This window comes from Haemorhous mexicanus, chromosome 11, assembly GCF_027477595.1.
Source record: "Haemorhous mexicanus isolate bHaeMex1 chromosome 11, bHaeMex1.pri, whole genome shotgun sequence".
Taxonomy (NCBI): domain Eukaryota; kingdom Metazoa; phylum Chordata; class Aves; order Passeriformes; family Fringillidae; genus Haemorhous; species Haemorhous mexicanus.
Genome location: NC_082351.1, coordinates 18,049,920 through 18,065,872, shown reverse-complemented (window position 1 = coordinate 18,065,872; position 15,953 = coordinate 18,049,920). Strand labels below are relative to the sequence as shown.

The following is a 15,953-nucleotide window of genomic DNA, read 5'->3' as shown; positions in this document are numbered from 1 at the left end:
CCCAAAAGGCTTCAAAAAATGTAATCAGGTGGGAGGGGGCATTGAAAGCCTTAATTCCTGGGGTTTTCAGTTTGGGTTTTATCATCCTGATTTTTAACCATAAAGCCCAGAAATGTTATCTTTCCTCCCCTGGTGAAAGCTACATGTTGATCCCATGAATCCAGCAGCTGGAGCTGGAAGACCTGCCCAGAGCTGTGGTGCTGCCCCAGTATTGGTGATTTTGCCCCACGTGTGTGCTGTACACACCCCTTCCAAGCCACTTAGAAATTCCCATTGACAATACTCATTAGGGAGGAAAATTCTTTTTAGGCTGCACATCATCTAGGCCTTCTGGTGGATAGGAAATCACTGTAATTGTAGTCTCAGGCATTTATTGACTGCTCCTTCAGGGCAGAAAATACTGATGGATGCATGGAAGTAATTGTGTAGGTTACTAATTATTTAGCAATTACTTCTGCATTTGAATTGCAGGCTCTCACAGGCACCCCAAGGGAGGGCTGTTTTGAGCATAGCCACCGCTTCCAGATTTTATTCCCATTTTTTTCCCCAGCTGCTGAGCGGTCCTGGGCAGATCAGGTATCTGCTCTATACTTCAGGTTACTGGCCTGAAGAATATTAAAACAACACTTATTTCTCTCCTCATTAATATTTCAGCAGATCCCCTGTGCCTGCAGCTATCTGCTGTTTGAAATAGGAGGGGGAGAGGGGCAGCCACGGTGTTCTGGAGGGCTGTGCTGCATTCAGGCTTTCAGCCCTGCAGATGGGAGCTGTGCAGAGGCACACAGGGACATGGGCAGGCTGGCTGCTTTTTGGGTGGGGATGGCTGTGTCACCAGGGTTTGGTGAGGCTCTGTGAATGAATGCCTGCCCAGCACGTAGTGATCCTCAAAAGAAAAAGTGCTGCACTTTATAACATGTGAAGGGTTATTACATTATAGAGTATTATTGTCAAGGCATCATCTTTCATTCTCAGGACAAGTGTTATGTGATTGCCAAGAGAAGTAATAAGTAATCTGCATTAGTCTCATGACTGAGATGTAATGGGGTGACTTGCTAACACTTTCAAAGTGTATAAAACTATCTCCTGCAGACAGGGTCTCCGATTGTGGTACTTAATGATTGTAATAAATTACATTAATAGTGCAGTTTGAATTTCAGCCCAAGTAGAGAGGTGTATTCAGCAACATGCTTCAAATCAAGATGCCTTAGCCTAATTTATCTGATGTGCTGGCTCTCCTTGGGCTTCTCTGCAGCAGCCACTCCACCCCAGCTGCTTCAGCAAAATGGGTGGATTTTTTTTGCTGGTGCCTTTGCAGCCTGTGTGTGTCACCAGCTCAGTCCCACCTGGAGATGAGAGCTGAGCCTGTGGCAGGCAGAATGTGAGGGGAAGGTGGGAGAGGAAGGGTGGCACATGCTGGGGATGCCTGTGCAGGTGAACAACACGTTCTGTTTAATCAGACCCACTGACTTTTGTCTCCAGACTAGAGATTGACTCAATCAATCATAATGGCTTCTTTAGCACCCTTATAATGTGTCACACTGAATATCCACATACTAATATCTGTGCCCTGCAGAATGATTCCTCTTCTGGTTTTGGCTCTTAATACTTTGCTTGCTTTTTGTCTTGTTATTTTTTAAACCACTAATAGAGAGAAAAAGGCAACACCTTGTTGTATATATGCACAATTATCAGTGCTAACTAAGCATGAGTGCTGCTGTACTGAAGTGTCATCTGATAACAGTGCTTCATTCTGCAAACAGCTGAAGTGGTACCTGAGTAACTCTTGTTCTCTAAAAGCAAATATTCTAACATCTGATAGGGGTTTAGAGTGGCTTTGAATTTCCTGCAGCATTCCTGACTGGCTGTTCTCTCTCTCTGCACTTTCAATAACAAGTTTCTCAATGTGAGCCCTGTCAGAAATAGTTCATTACCAGTCATGTGTTTTAAAACACAAACCTCAGGGAAAAGGTTCCCAAAAACCTCTGGCAAAAAAAGAGATATGGTGAAGTAGTTGCTTTCTTCTTAAGTTAGAGTTCAGGTTATTTTAGGCATCATTTACTGTGTAACCATAGTTTGATGTGCTGAAGGCTGTTCCTAGCAGGCCAGGCACATTTTGGCATTGTTTTTTTGGTACAGGATGTTCCTGGGGCTCTCCAGCAGTGGCTGCTTGTTGAAGAGGCAGCCTGGCCTCCCCAGACTGCAGCATTTCCCTGCCTGCAGAGCTCCCTGCCACTGCCTTCCAGGGAGGGGAGGTGCTAATGGGACACATCCTCATGGTGGGACTAGACATATAAATATTTAACTATTTGCAAGAAGAGTTTCATATTGCAATGGCTTGACAAGGTGTTTTCTTTATTCCTCCAGCCCTGTGCTAGGTAGGGTGTTTCCAGCTGCTTCTCCTGCTTTCTGCATACACCATACACAAGTACATGTTTATTTATGTTCCCTATGATTTTTTAAAATCTATTTGAATGTGGATATAGCAGCTGCTATAGCACAGCTGGTCTCATGGAACACCCTGAGCCTCCCCAGCCCCCTCCTGGCCCGTGCTAACATGTTTGTTTATTACTTTTAGTATCATTGCTTTGGTTTAGGATTTTTCCATGCCTTCAATGTGCTTGGATACACTTGTACATGAGTGCTAACAATAGCAAGTGGCAACACCTAGTGATAACACAGCAAAAATCAGAATAAGTAGGAGTGATTTGTTCTGTGGGTGACTTTCTCGTGTGCTGCCCCTGCCTTTAGGACACTAATTGGAGTATATGTTAAATTTCAGACCTGTTTGAAATGTGGTTTGTAACAGTTTGACTTCTTTACTAAGAAACCCAAACTGATCTTTCACTTAACCTCGTCATTATTAACTACAAAAATTGACAGAGAATCTCCTATTTCAGGCAAATGTAAATATTGTGGGTTAATTTCTCTGAGCTCTCCTTCGTTGCCTGTTTTCCTTCCGATCCAGCTGCTGCATCTGCAGCCTCCTCCTGGTTGCCTGGATACTCTGAATTTCCTCAAGGCAATTGCTAATCAATGTGCAGTTGCAGCTAGGTGAATCCTGCAGACAGCAGCCAGATCTGTCATCTAGATGTGGAAATCTGTAGCAGAATGTGATCTGGGAGGAGAACAGACAAAACACCATGGCAGGAGCTCTGCTCCCAGGAACCAATTCATCCTGTGCTAATCAGACACAAGCACTCCTGCTGGATTACATGAGCAGAAGCTCTTCTGCTAAAATTAAGGGTCAATTGTTTTGGTTCTTGTACAGCTCAGAGAAGAGGAGCTGAGTCTCAGAAAATAAAACAATTATATTAATAATTGCATTTCAAGTCTTTGTGTCAAGACCTTGCTTAATTTTGCTGCTTATCTCCAAGTGTCTTTCCCAAAATACCCATTTTCACCAAGACAGAAAGCTATGAAGTGCTTTTCGAAACATGAGCTATTAATGGAGTCCTTGTTAGCACAGAGTGGTGGCTTTGAAGATGAGATGCACTTCTCATGGACACAGGGCCCTCTGTGCTGCACTGAGGCTTTTGAGTTCCTTGGGATTTTTATAACTGCAAAATTAGACTTCACATGTAGGCATCAGGAAATTCAGAAAAAATCAGTAAATTCTTCTTGGCCCTTTGCTGAGACACAAATGCACTCCCAGTCCCAGGCACAGACATCTTTCCACCAGAAAGGAGAAGAGCTGCTGCAGAGCAAACACCTACAGCTTAAAGTAACCCACATATGTGGTTTGGGAGCACATTGTTCAGTTGCTGTAATTGCACCATTAGAATTAATGCTCAAACTCATGTTTGACCTTGCAGTTAGCTGCTCTGCCTTCTTCACCTCTCCATGTCAGCTCCCTGTCCCCACCCCAGCAGCCTCCATGGTCTTCTCTTCCTCTCTGCTTTAGTGTCCATTCCACTTTTGAACCTGATTGATTTTGCCTCTCTTCTTCTGCATTTCAACCATTTCTTGTACATTCAGCCCATTCCAGGAACAGCATCTTGGCTGGATGGAGTCCTTCCAAATGGAATCTAATTCAGTGGTGGAAATTCAAGGGTTTTATGGAATAGATTCATAGATATTTTACTTAATTAGTTGGTGTATTTTTGTGAATTCTATTTTAAATTCCAGGTCACACAAACAAGGTGAACTTACTGCCCATCAGGGGAATACTTAATATGAATGCTTTGATATTTGAAATATAAGACAAATTCTCCAAAAGCAATATTGTCAGGCAAGAGAACTTTCTTTTTAAGTTTTAGAAAATTTGCTTTAATTCAAGACAGGGTGGAAGCTGCTGTAGATTGCTTTCATTGATTGTGATCACTGCTTGAATTGGCAGAGCAAGAAGCGTTGTGATGATGAGAACTTGTCTCATTGTTGTGATGAGCTGATACCAAAGTCTAATTACGGTGTGTGATGCCAAAATGTGTAAGCTGCCGACACTTAAAGATAAGGAGATGAAAAGAAGCTAACTCATCCCAAATAGCTCTTCTGTTTGGGTTTCTTCACTATTATTGTTGTTTTTGTGCCCTCTCCTGAGTGGTGCTTCAGAGTGCATGGATTGAGTCATGGATTTGGCTGCAGATGCTGCCATCAAACTTCAGCTGTGGTTAAGTTTGAAGCACCAAGGGACTGAATAAAATAATGATTAGTGAAAAGTGCTGACGAGGGATTCAGTTAATGGTGTGTGCATCTGTGCAGTGAGTGGGTTGTTATTAGCTATTAATTCAGGTGCTGGAGGCAGGATCCAAGTGTGATTAAGAGGAGGGTAAGGAGCAAAGGCCCAGTTCCCATCGGAATTGGACATGGGAATGTGACATTACTGCCACCCTGGCTGCTTCAGAACTGGCATTTCCTCAGAAAAGTAGAATTTCCTGCAGTCTTGTCATGGGAAGCTCCATTGTCTGGGGGACAGAGACATCTTGTTGGGGTCAGAATCCTCAGAAGTTTTGCAGAGCCTCACCTGAGCTCAGCACCCCGGGGAGTCCTGCCCTCACTGCTGTGCTGACTTCAGAAAACGTTTTGGGATCCTCTGGGATGACAGATGCTTGTGTATGCACATGTAACATGCTGTTAATAATTAGAGCTGATTGGATATTCAGTGCAAATTACACTGGCTATGAAGTTAGCCCCTTCTTTGGGCTTACAAGTGGCTCACAAAACACTGTTAAAGCCTATTTTTAAATGTATGTTTCTTCATAAACATTGGTAGATTTAATTTGAACGAATAATATCAAGTCTGAGTGTTGTAAAACTCTTGCTGGGCTGTTCACTGTCAGTTGTTAATGGAGCATGTTTGGATTTCTGAGTCACAGTGTAAATATTTTCTATTTCCAACGTTGAGGATGAAACATGAGGTTTGATGATTATTTTTACCAGTCCCCCCTAATAGTGTGTCTGCTCCCACGCCCAGGCCCACATGCCATGTCTTCAAAAATAACTGCTTAGAGAAGAGAAATAGGGCTGACTGCATCCAGCAAACATGAGGGAAAGATAGCATTTCCATTTTCTCTCATTTTCCATTTCACCTGGAAGCTGGGTGGGAGCATTCTTTTAAAGATTTCCATCATGAGCTGGGTTATTTACCCAACCCATTTGTCCTTGTGGGAATCTGAAGGAAGAGCTCTGATTTTTTTCTAATATTGACTCAGGCTTAATCTGCCTCCTGTGGTGAAAAAAGAAAAGTTCAGCCCCAGTGGCTACATTTCCCAAAAACCCCACACATGGAGAGCCTCGCTCAGTTTCAGATTTGTATTTGCTCTTTTTATATGCTCATTTATATTCACAGGGATCCTCTAAGCACGCTGACTTGGTAGAGAGTAATTATTCACTCATGTTAGTACCAGCAGCCATGGCTGGTTTGAAAAATGACTCATGGTTTTGGTGTAAGAAAACCTGAAATGCTTCAGAGAAGCCTGTTTTCCTGTTGAGGAACAGCTCTCTGTGGACTGGTAGGAACTCCAGCTTTCCTGTTGCTAGAGGAACTGAAGAGGAACAAAATTCAAAGATATAAGCATACATTTCTCTGTAGTTGGAGGAGGGATGGTGCCATCTGTGCTTTGCTCTTGTCCAGGGGAAATAAAACCCACACTATCAACATCCATATATCCTCCTTGTTGCATCCATCCCAAAGAATTTAACCAGTTAAAACAGACCCAAAATAACTTTTGCATAAAATAGTGATGTGCAGTGCTATAAATAAAAGTCAATTTCATGTGTATGGCACACACATGGCTCTCTCTGCTTAGCAGTTAATATCCTTAGAAAACTTTTATTTTCCTCTGGAAAACCAAACAAAGCAACAACCTAAAAACCCCCAAAAACCACAAAATCCCAGAGCAGTGTTGTTCTTCATGAGAAAGAGGATAAATGGGAGCAAGGTTGATTATCCTTTCTTTTTTTTTTTTTTTTTTTTGCCCACCTACGTTTGTATTTTCCCTTTGCACTCCCTCTCCCCCATTCCGCCTCTTTTTGTATAAAACAGTTCTGCAGTATGTGGAGCATGAGAATCATTTCTCTAGCAGAAACTGCAACCTGCTTGCAGAGCCTCCGTACCCATTAGAGGCTCTTTCCAGAAGCAGTAATTTCCTTCTCCCCATAAATTATGCATCACTGTACATTTAGGATTCTGAGCTGATGAACAGAAGATGAAAGCGCTGCTGCTCCCGCGGAGCCGGATCCAGGTCCTTGTGTACAGGCTGGAGCACACCTTGTTCAGACAAACCTGCACATGTTGCTGTCCTGCTACTCCAGCTGGAGCAGCACGGAGCTGGGAGCTGCTCTGGCTGCTTGGGCCTCTGCTCTGTGAAAAATACCTCCACAGAATCACAGAATAATGAGGTTGGAAGAGACCTCTAAGATCATTGAATCCAGCCTGTGCCCTAGCACCTCAACTAGACACCAGCACCAAGTGCCATGGCCAGTCTTTTTTTAAACACATCCAGAGATGGTGATTCTACCACCTCCCTGGGAAGAGCGTTCCAGTACTTTGTTATTCTTTTGGCAAAAAATTTTCTCCTAATATCCAACGTGTACCTTCCCTGCCATAGCTGGAGACTGTGTCCTCTGGTTCTGTCAGTGCTGCCTGGTGGGAGAGACCAACCCCACCTGTCTGCAGCCTCCCTTCAGGAAGGTGTGGAGAGAAATAAGGTCACCTCTGAGCCTCCTCTTCTCCAGGCTAAACCCCATCTCCTTCAAATGTTCCTCACAGGGTTTGTGTTCCCAGCCCCTCACCAGCCTTGTTGCCCTCCTCTGGATGCACTCAAGCATCTCAACATCTTTCCCAAACTGAGGGCCCAGAATTGCACTTTTTACCTCACAGGGGAATGATTGCTAGTGTTTCCTTTTCCCAGATGGACTCTGCCAGTGCATGTCAGGGTGATTCCAGCTCCTGATGGATCCTGGTGATCCTCTTTCCAGGAGGAGCTGCTCCAGGATCCTGCCAGGCTCAGGACCTCTTCCTAGGTCTTCCATTGTTAAGAAAGGGATTTTGTTTTTACTTTTACAGTCAGTGGGAATTTCACCAGGCTGCCACAACTCCTCAAATATGGTGGAAAGTGATGTAGCAACTCCATCCAGGTTCCGTGCAGATGCACCACATCACATTCCATGGGCCTGTGCTCCTTCAGGTTCCTTAGATGATCTCAAACCTGATCTTCTCTTACAGTGACTGAGAAAATATGGGCTGAAAAACTGAAAAATAATGCTTTCAGGTTGTATATAGCATGTGGAGATCAATGAAGAATGTAAATAAATGTATGTTTTAGAGAAGAATTTTGCACTGTTGCCACAATTGAACTATATGTGAAACAGGGCCAGTGAAATACCTCTGTGCTGTGTGGGCATGAATGAGCGTGCACTTATTCTGTGTCTCTTCCATGGTCACTTAAAATGGCAGGGAGGCAGCCCAAGCACTCTGCACTGTTTCCATCACAACTGGTGATGGATGTGTTGGCATAACCCAGGGTGCATCTGTGTCCCTTCAAGCTTAGCTTTAAGGTCTGGGTCTTCACTTCTACCCAAGTTGACCCAACTGCTGAATTTCCTCTTTGAACAAAGCAGTGCCATGTGGTGTCTTTCCTTTTCTCTCCTTTGACTAAGTTTTCTTTTAGAGAGAAAATAGTGTTTGCTTTCCAAATGCAACATCCCCCCTAAAAGAACCTGTGTACTAAAGCAGGCCATGGAGCCTTTCATCACTTCTCTTGGTGATAGCAGTCATGAATTTTTTATTTTCTGCAGGGCTCACTCCAGATCTGCCACAGCATTGTGTGGGTGCACACATGCAAAAAGGCTACTAATTGAAATTCAGATGTAACGAGATGAAGTTTTGCTATTCACCATGACTGCCTTTTGTTTTAGCCCATGTACGCTCAGTGCACCTAAACAATGCAACCATTGCTTCTCCTTTTAGATTCGACAAGAATAACTAAAAAGGCAAGAAATATTTCTGTGTCTGCTGTAGAGATGAAGTATGCACCCCCAAAAATGGGAATGGCACGTGTTAGCTTCTTTATATACTTATCTGTGGGGAGGGACTGAAATTTAATGGAACTGTAAAGAAAATGAAATAGAAAACTTACTGCTATGAACTGTTCTCTTTTGAAGATGCAAATGTGTCTCTATTGCCTAGGTAACTATTATGGAACGCCGAAGCCTCCAAGCCAGCCCCTCAGTGGGAAAGTGACTTCCACCAATGCTTTGCAAAACCTGCAGTCTGGCTCCAAGCAGTCGACTCCAAAGCGAACCAAGTCTTACAATGATATGCAAAATGCTGGCATAGTGCACACAGAGAATGAGGAAGAGGATGATGTACCTGAAATGAGCAGTAGCTTCACAGGTAAAGCAAAAATACTGCTGTCCTTCAGTTAGAATACCTGGGGAAGGCTTCTGGAGGGGATTTTGAAGAGGGAGTGTTGTTTTTAATGTGTTTTCTGCAGAGCTGTCAGTGTCAAACAGAACTGGCTGACACCTGAGTGGCAGATACCCAGGTGTGATCAACCACATGCACAGCTGGGTCTTTCCAAAAAGGCCTTGTGGGATTGAACTGGTTGAGACAAAAATATGGTAAAGTTCAAATCCATTAATTGCAGAAAGGTCAGGGAACAGTGGAGCTGTGGTTGACAGTTACAAACAGTATGAAATGACTCAACCAGGTTTACATTTGAAATTAATTATTGCTCCTTCCTAAATATGTTGCTGTCCTTTATCCTTCCTTCCCTCTAGAGCTGCCCATCACATACAGTTACTGTTCCAGGTCCTCTTCTCCAGGTACCTCCCAGCACATGGAGAGCTGCTTGCTGCAGGAATGAGATCTGGAGCATGGGTGCAAGTTCTGTATTTCATGAAGGTCTTGTGTACTGCTGAGCACAGATCTTGTTCCCACCATGGCCTTGGCTGAAAGATCACTGGAAACCTTTGCAATCTCAAGGCAAATTCAGAGTAAAACACATTTGGAGATCCATTGAGTTTCCACAGAAATCAGCTGGAAGTTTGTGAAGCTCTGAGGGGCAAGAGCTCTTCCCCATGTCCCCTGGCCTAGTATTTGTTAGTGCTTAGAGTATTTGTTAGTGTTAGAGCTTACCTCAGCTCAGCTTCAAGCACTGAATTCATCTCCAGGGCTTCTTTTGAGGCAGGTACTGAGCCAGGATTATCCACACCTTCAAGCCTTTCCCAGCTGCTTGCCTTGGGAGCTCACCATAAGTGGTACCCAGTCCTTTGTCCTCTGACCACTTTCTATCACTATGAAAATTTCCCTTCCCAGCCCCTGATGAGTCAGAAGATCTGTCCTGCCAGTTCTACCTGCCAATGTTCTGGCCCTAACATCTCTTTAGAGCTTTAAAAGGATTTAGGCTGAGATTTAGTTTTGGTTCTCTGCCGGCCAAACTGTCAAATGGCTTTTGAGGGTTGTAGTCTCTTTGGCTGCTACCTGCTACATTTCCAGCTCAAATTGCTTCTATCCGGCCTAATTTCTCCCAGGTTGGAATTTCTGTCTCTGCTTACCAGCTCGTTGACAAACCAAGGGTGGTTTCTCACATGTTGTGACATGACAGCAGCCTCAGCCTTTGTCACAAGATCTGATTTTGGGAGGAAGCTGGTGGGAGATGTGTTATTTAATTTCCTTTCTGCCCATCTCAGTTTAGTGTCCCTGAAGTAGCTTGAGCATCATTTCTCTTCCTTGTTTTCCTTTGCAAGATGAAATACTGGAAGATGCAGCTCATTTGTCACAATGTTATCACACCCTGGCCCCTTGCCTTCATTAAATGAGCACAGAATCAGGAAGAGAGTTATTTCTCATATACCAAAGTGATTCCTTATGCTTATTTCACATGAAAGTGTGCTAGCCATATTAAAATGCTCCTGCTTCCCTAGGGAGACCTCTGGGTAACTTGTGTTTTCCAGATTTTGGCATGTTTGTACTCTCAGTTTTTAGCTGGCGATGATTCTTTCACGCTTCTTTATGTTGTCATCTTCTACCTAAAAATATCAAACTCCAGGAGGGCTGAAAAGCAAGCACTGAGGGTACTGGTATAGTCTAGATGTTTTTCTTCCTGTTCCTCCCAGTGCTCTTCTCTTTTGGTAATGGCAGCACACAGACTAGAATAATGAAGGAGCTGTTTCCAGGGCTGTGGGCTGTGAACTGAGGATGTCCATGGTCTCTGGTGTGGAGAGCAGGGAAGGTCCTGTCTGGAAGCTCTTTCAGCCTCACTCCTTGGGGACTTGGCAGAGGATGACTCTGATCTCTGTTTTTTGCTCCGTGCATTGTCAAGCTGTGCTTGTACTGATGTTCTCAGGGGATGTGGAAGTACTGCCATAAATTTTCAACACCTTCAAGAGCCAGAGAAAGTCCCTTTGGTAGACAAAGGGTTCATTTTAGAATTTGTCTGCTGTTGCCAAAACCTCTCTGTGAAGGAGTGAGGGCACAGACCTGTTTATTGGGGAGCATTTAGTGTCATTAGTGATGGGAGGGGATGAGCAGCATTGTTTCATGGATACAGCTCAAAACTGCATGAATACAAGCATCAGAAATATTTCCTTAGAGGGAGAAGGGCCAGATACAGCATAAAATACTCCTGACTGACTCTGACTGGAAGGGTACTGTGATGAGCCTTGGAATAAACCTCCTCAGAGAGCAAGAACGGGCACTAGTGAGCAGCAGCATGTGGACACATGGTACAGTGCTGACGTCCATTTTAATTTTTAATTTAAAATAACACACTGCACTGAAGACACTCACCATTAGCTTGTTGACTTTGAGCTTCTGGCAACATTTTGCACTTGTAAAATCTCTTTTGATCATTCTTCAAACAAGAAATTTTATCCTCCTAATCCTGTCCCACAGTTGGCGCTGCAGGAGTGAACCTGTAAGCCTGCTTGAAAGCACACTGAACTCCTCTACACTGGCGAGCCCTGGCCTCAGACAGCTTGGAGGAATTTGGTACCTCAGCAGGGCCTGCTGGAGCTGATCACAGCTCCTGGTTGGTTTGGCTGGCAGAGGGTGTGTGGGCAAGGAGAGCTCGCCCCTGCTGCCTCAGAGGCTGCTGGGGCTCTGCCCTCGCTCCATCTGCTGCCGTGCCTCGTGAGTTAAGAGGCAAGGAGAGGAAAACTGGCAGGATAAAGCTGGAGGAGCAAACTGGGGAAGGGAAGGACTGATTGTCACTCGTACCTGTGTGATTGTCACTCGTACCTGTGTGTGTTTGCTCGCAGCAGAGTCTGGTGACCAGGACGAGCACAGCGCGCGCACCGGGAGAGAGGCAGCGCCAGCGTCCGCCGTTGAGAGGCACACCCACGTCCCCACCACGGACCCATCTCAGAGCCTCCCCCAGTACCTACCTCCTGCTGCCGAGGATAACCTAGGTCCTCTGCCAGAAAACTGGGAGATGGCCTACACGGAGAACGGAGAAGTCTATTTTATAGAGTAAAGCACATTTTTGTTGTTCTGATTCCGTCTCTCTGCCTCTCTTTGGGCACAAAGTGAACCTCCATGGATGCGTTTTGTGTGTGCATTAAATATTTAGTGTGTACAGTTAGGTTGCAGAGCTGTTAATTCTTTACTGCTTCTGAAGGGGGGTTTGCATTTCCTGATTGGATTAACATCCAAATTACTCCTGAGTTCCAAGGCAGAGGGAATTGCTTGTTTTATGAGGGTAGTTACAAAAGCAACAGACACTTATAAAATACAGGCCGGTTGTTTTCACGGGTGGGATGAAAGCTAACTGGAAGGGCTGAGACTTCATTCTGTGCATGAAGCAGCTGAGGGGATTCCTCCAGTCCTGTGCAGCAGAGACAGGCATGGACTTTGTGTGTTGTCCCCTCGTCACAGCAAAGGGGCCAAATGTGTTAATGTTCTCCAGTGGCTTGCAAAAGGTACAGTTCAGTGCAGGGTAGGCACAGCAAGTTTGGAACACCTCAAGCTCTGCAGTCTTTGCCTAAGAGCTGATTGCTGTCAGCAGTTTTATGATGATATTGATTTTTTTCATGCCATAAATAATAGTCTCAAATTATACTTGTCTAAATTTATTGAGGTAGTAGTAACTTATAAAATAGGAGCTGTTAGTGTAAGAGATGTCTTGCACAGAGTTTAGCTAGACATTAACAGTCAATTAGCCTTTGAAACTCAAACCCTTAGCTGCCAAGTAGAAGAGGGGTTGAGGAATTGATTTTGGATTTGATGGTCTGTTTAATGCAGTTGTGGAAACCCCACCAGAAGCCAATGCCCAGTTACTGCAGAAGAACTTCCTCTGTTAATTAGCCCTGTCTACTGTGGAGAGTTACACTGGAGCAGGGCTGTGAGGGCAGCAGTCCTTCCTCAGCGTCAGGAGAGGAGACTTTTGGACAGGGCCAGGGGAAGGTTCAAGAGCAGGTTTTCCCTTGGCTGCAGTGGCAAGGGAGCACATGAGAGAAGATTGCCAGATCTGAGGACCTGGGTGACTGAGGGCACCACAGCAGCCCTTCTTCAGCTGGGAGAGGGCTGCTCTGAAAAAGGCCATTTTCCAGGGCACTCTCAATTACCTGAAGAGGCTCCAACTGAGTATTGGAGGTCAGAAGGAGGCAGAATGCAAATTCTCATCAGATGAAACCAGGATGAGTGCATTACCCTGAGCACAGCTTTCTCCCCTCACTGTGTCCTCAGGGTGCCTCGTTATTTGATGTACTCTCTGCCCTTTATATAGAGAACAGCCTCATAGCCCGTTCAGCCTGCCATTTTCCTCCTTGGAGGAGGACAGATGATGAGCAGTAAATGCTGTCCAAGCAGTCAGTTGCTCCCCTTTTTGACCCCACAGGGGCCCCTGCTGTCCTTCCTTACAGGTGCTTCCGTCGGGGGTTCTCCTGCTGCCACCAATTTCCCCAAACCCACCCCCGTGGCTGCTGTGTCTGTGGTCTCTGAACAATGCAGGACTGCAGCACCTCTAAATAATTTGTCAGGAGACTCATGTGTGTGTTGGGAAAACAGCCTCTAACACAGGTCTGTGTGATGTGAAGCTCTGTGTGATGCAGCAGCCCCCACTCCCTCCCTGCAGTGCGGTTTGAGGAGATGCTCCCATGGGGCTGATTTTGTGCATGAACCTGGTGCTGTGGATGCAGCACTGAATGACTGCAGTTCTATCAATTCTAAGGACACCCTGAGCCTAGAAACCATTTAGTTTGATTTGTATCTGATTAAGAAGGTGAACTAATGAGCAGTGTGGACCCAAGCTGGCTCAGATATCTGTTCCAGCATCTGTGGTGCTTTGGGTATTAAGTCAGGGTGCTGAATGGAGCAGCATGAGCTTCTTGCACAGAACCAGTGCAGGTCCAGTGGGGCCAGGGCTGTGTGTCAGATAACCAGTCCTGATCTAGCTGGAGCAATTTGGTTCTTGAGATATGTTTCTCTGGTGCTTTAATGAGATTTTCATTGTCCCAGTCCCCTGTTTTCTGTGCATGTTACAGGTCTAACACAATCCTTTCCTCCTGAGAGTGTGATCTGAAAGGTGTTTAGCTAAATTTTCTGTGCCTCAGCAAACTACACTGTTGTGAGCCTTTGCTTAGCAAGTACAAAATTGCAAGAAATATGCAAATATTCTATTGCTCTCCTCCCACCACCCTCCTTCTCAGCTAGATTTCAGACTTGCTTACAAATAAGCAAGAGCAGAGCCCCTCTGCTTCATTTTTGTTAATTTTCCTGACTTGCTGAATTTCTGCCATTCAGTTTTCTAGGTGCTGATCAATTGCTCTGAGGCACACATAAGGATTAAATACATTTGCTCATCCTGCCTTGGGAGGGCTGGTTACTAGGATGTGTAAAACAAGGACCTTTTATTTACTCACTCAGATCCTGGGAGCAGGGCTGGCCCCTTTTCTTCCAGTACAATACAAGTTTTCTGGTTGGTTGTTAGTTCCTCAGGGATCATGGCCCTCATTACAGAGCCCTCATGAGACTGCTGTGAGACTAAAATTCAGTTTGTAAACCTCTTTGAGACCTTGATGGAGAAGAAAATAGCATTACTACAGTATTGCAACTTAAAACTGTTAAGCAGTGTTAGAGGCTAAGCTAGATAAGTGATACCTCAGGGACTGGAGGGATGTCTTAGCAGGTTGTGTCTAAGATGACACCAGGTTGTAGAAAAGGCATTATATTATCAGTTTGTCTTCTTATGCAAATGAAATTATGGGAGAAAATAACTTCTAGAAAAATGTATTTTAAGCCTGTTTACTATGCAACCTTCACCGCTGGGACTGGCATCATGAGGCTGTCAGGGGACTTGTGGAAAGGAAGAGTTGAAAGTAAAGCTGTTCAGCTTCCATCAAAGGCTTAGAACATGTTTATTTGTGTAATTATGAAGTTTTCAGTAGGTACAATTTTTGACTAATGCTTGGGTCAACTCTAGACATGTCAGAGGTCTTCTGTAGGAACAAAGCTCACTGCATAATTTAGTGAGGAAGGGAAACTTCTGCCTTTAGCTCAGAGACAGCTCTGGGAATTAAAAACAAGCCACCAAAGACAAAAATTTGGAAATTAATATTATAATATTGCAGCATTCATATGCCTCTTTCCAGGCAGGAGTGCTGATTTGTATATTTTCCCTTGTTACCTTTGTGTTTTCAATGCCAAAGTTCTTGTGATTTGGTCGACTAGTTTGCACAACATTCAGTTGTAGAGCTGTTTCTTTGAATCAAAAGTATGCCTCCAGGTCTGTTGAATAATAAAGAGGATATATACTTTTATGTCATGGATACTTCAACTCTGCTTTATTAACAAAGGTTGTATTTCCATTTTTGGTTTCCAGCCATAACACAAAAACAACATCTTGGCTAGATCCACGGTGCCTGAACAAACAGCAGAAGCCTCTAGAAGAATGTGAAGATGATGGTAAGAGACTAAAAATAGTGACATTATACTGTGTTTGGTCCATTCCTAGGTGCCTTTTTTCCTTTTCCTTCTCTCTTTCTAATAACTAATATTCAGAAAGACTTTCAAAACTTTTAAAAATATTTTTCAGTAAGTACAAGAGATGATATCCACAATGTTGTAAAATCGCTGTGAATTAAAACAGCCACTGAGGTGCCAGATCATTTCATAAAAATCAAGGAGGTGCTACAAGTAAGTTTTTGCAAAGGCATTTGAAAAGCCACTGATGCTGAACAAGACTCAAAGCTGTCTGACATGTTTGCTTCTTGGATCTCTGTGTGGGAGGGAGTGACTGAGTCTCTGCGTGCTCCGCTGTGTTCCGCTTCAGCCGCCTGCTTCACGTGGATTGAGAGAGTTATGTTGCTGTTCCTTTGTTTGAGCAGAAATAACTCAGTTGCTTCACTTGTGCTGTTAAATGCTGGCAGTCTGTGCAGTGTTGTGATTGCTGAAACAAGTTGTAGATTTCTGAAACTGAAAATTTGCACTGAGGTTTGGTATTCCTTGAGATGTTGGAAATGCAAGCCACTGTCCGATTTAGAGCAGCCAAATGCAGGACTGTTAAAGGAGGTCC

At 44.3% G+C, this 15,953-nt stretch overlaps 1 protein-coding gene across 25 annotated transcripts in view; it reads left to right on the top strand.

The window, feature by feature from the left end:
• MAGI1 (membrane associated guanylate kinase, WW and PDZ domain containing 1) overlaps positions 1–15,953 on the top strand; it is a 337,188-nt gene that overhangs the window by 252,518 nt on the left and 68,717 nt on the right. For 23 of the 25 annotated variants that reach the window (XM_059856759.1, XM_059856758.1, XM_059856750.1 and 20 more), the window contains exons 4-6: positions 8,627–8,833; positions 11,701–11,911; positions 15,261–15,343. In XM_059856759.1, the coding sequence (XP_059712742.1) occupies positions 8,627–8,833; positions 11,701–11,911; positions 15,261–15,343 (501 nt within the window). The remainder of the gene's footprint in view (positions 1–8,626; positions 8,834–11,700; positions 11,912–15,260; positions 15,344–15,953) is intronic. The other 2 variants (XM_059856737.1, XM_059856753.1) reach the window with 1 other exon arrangement.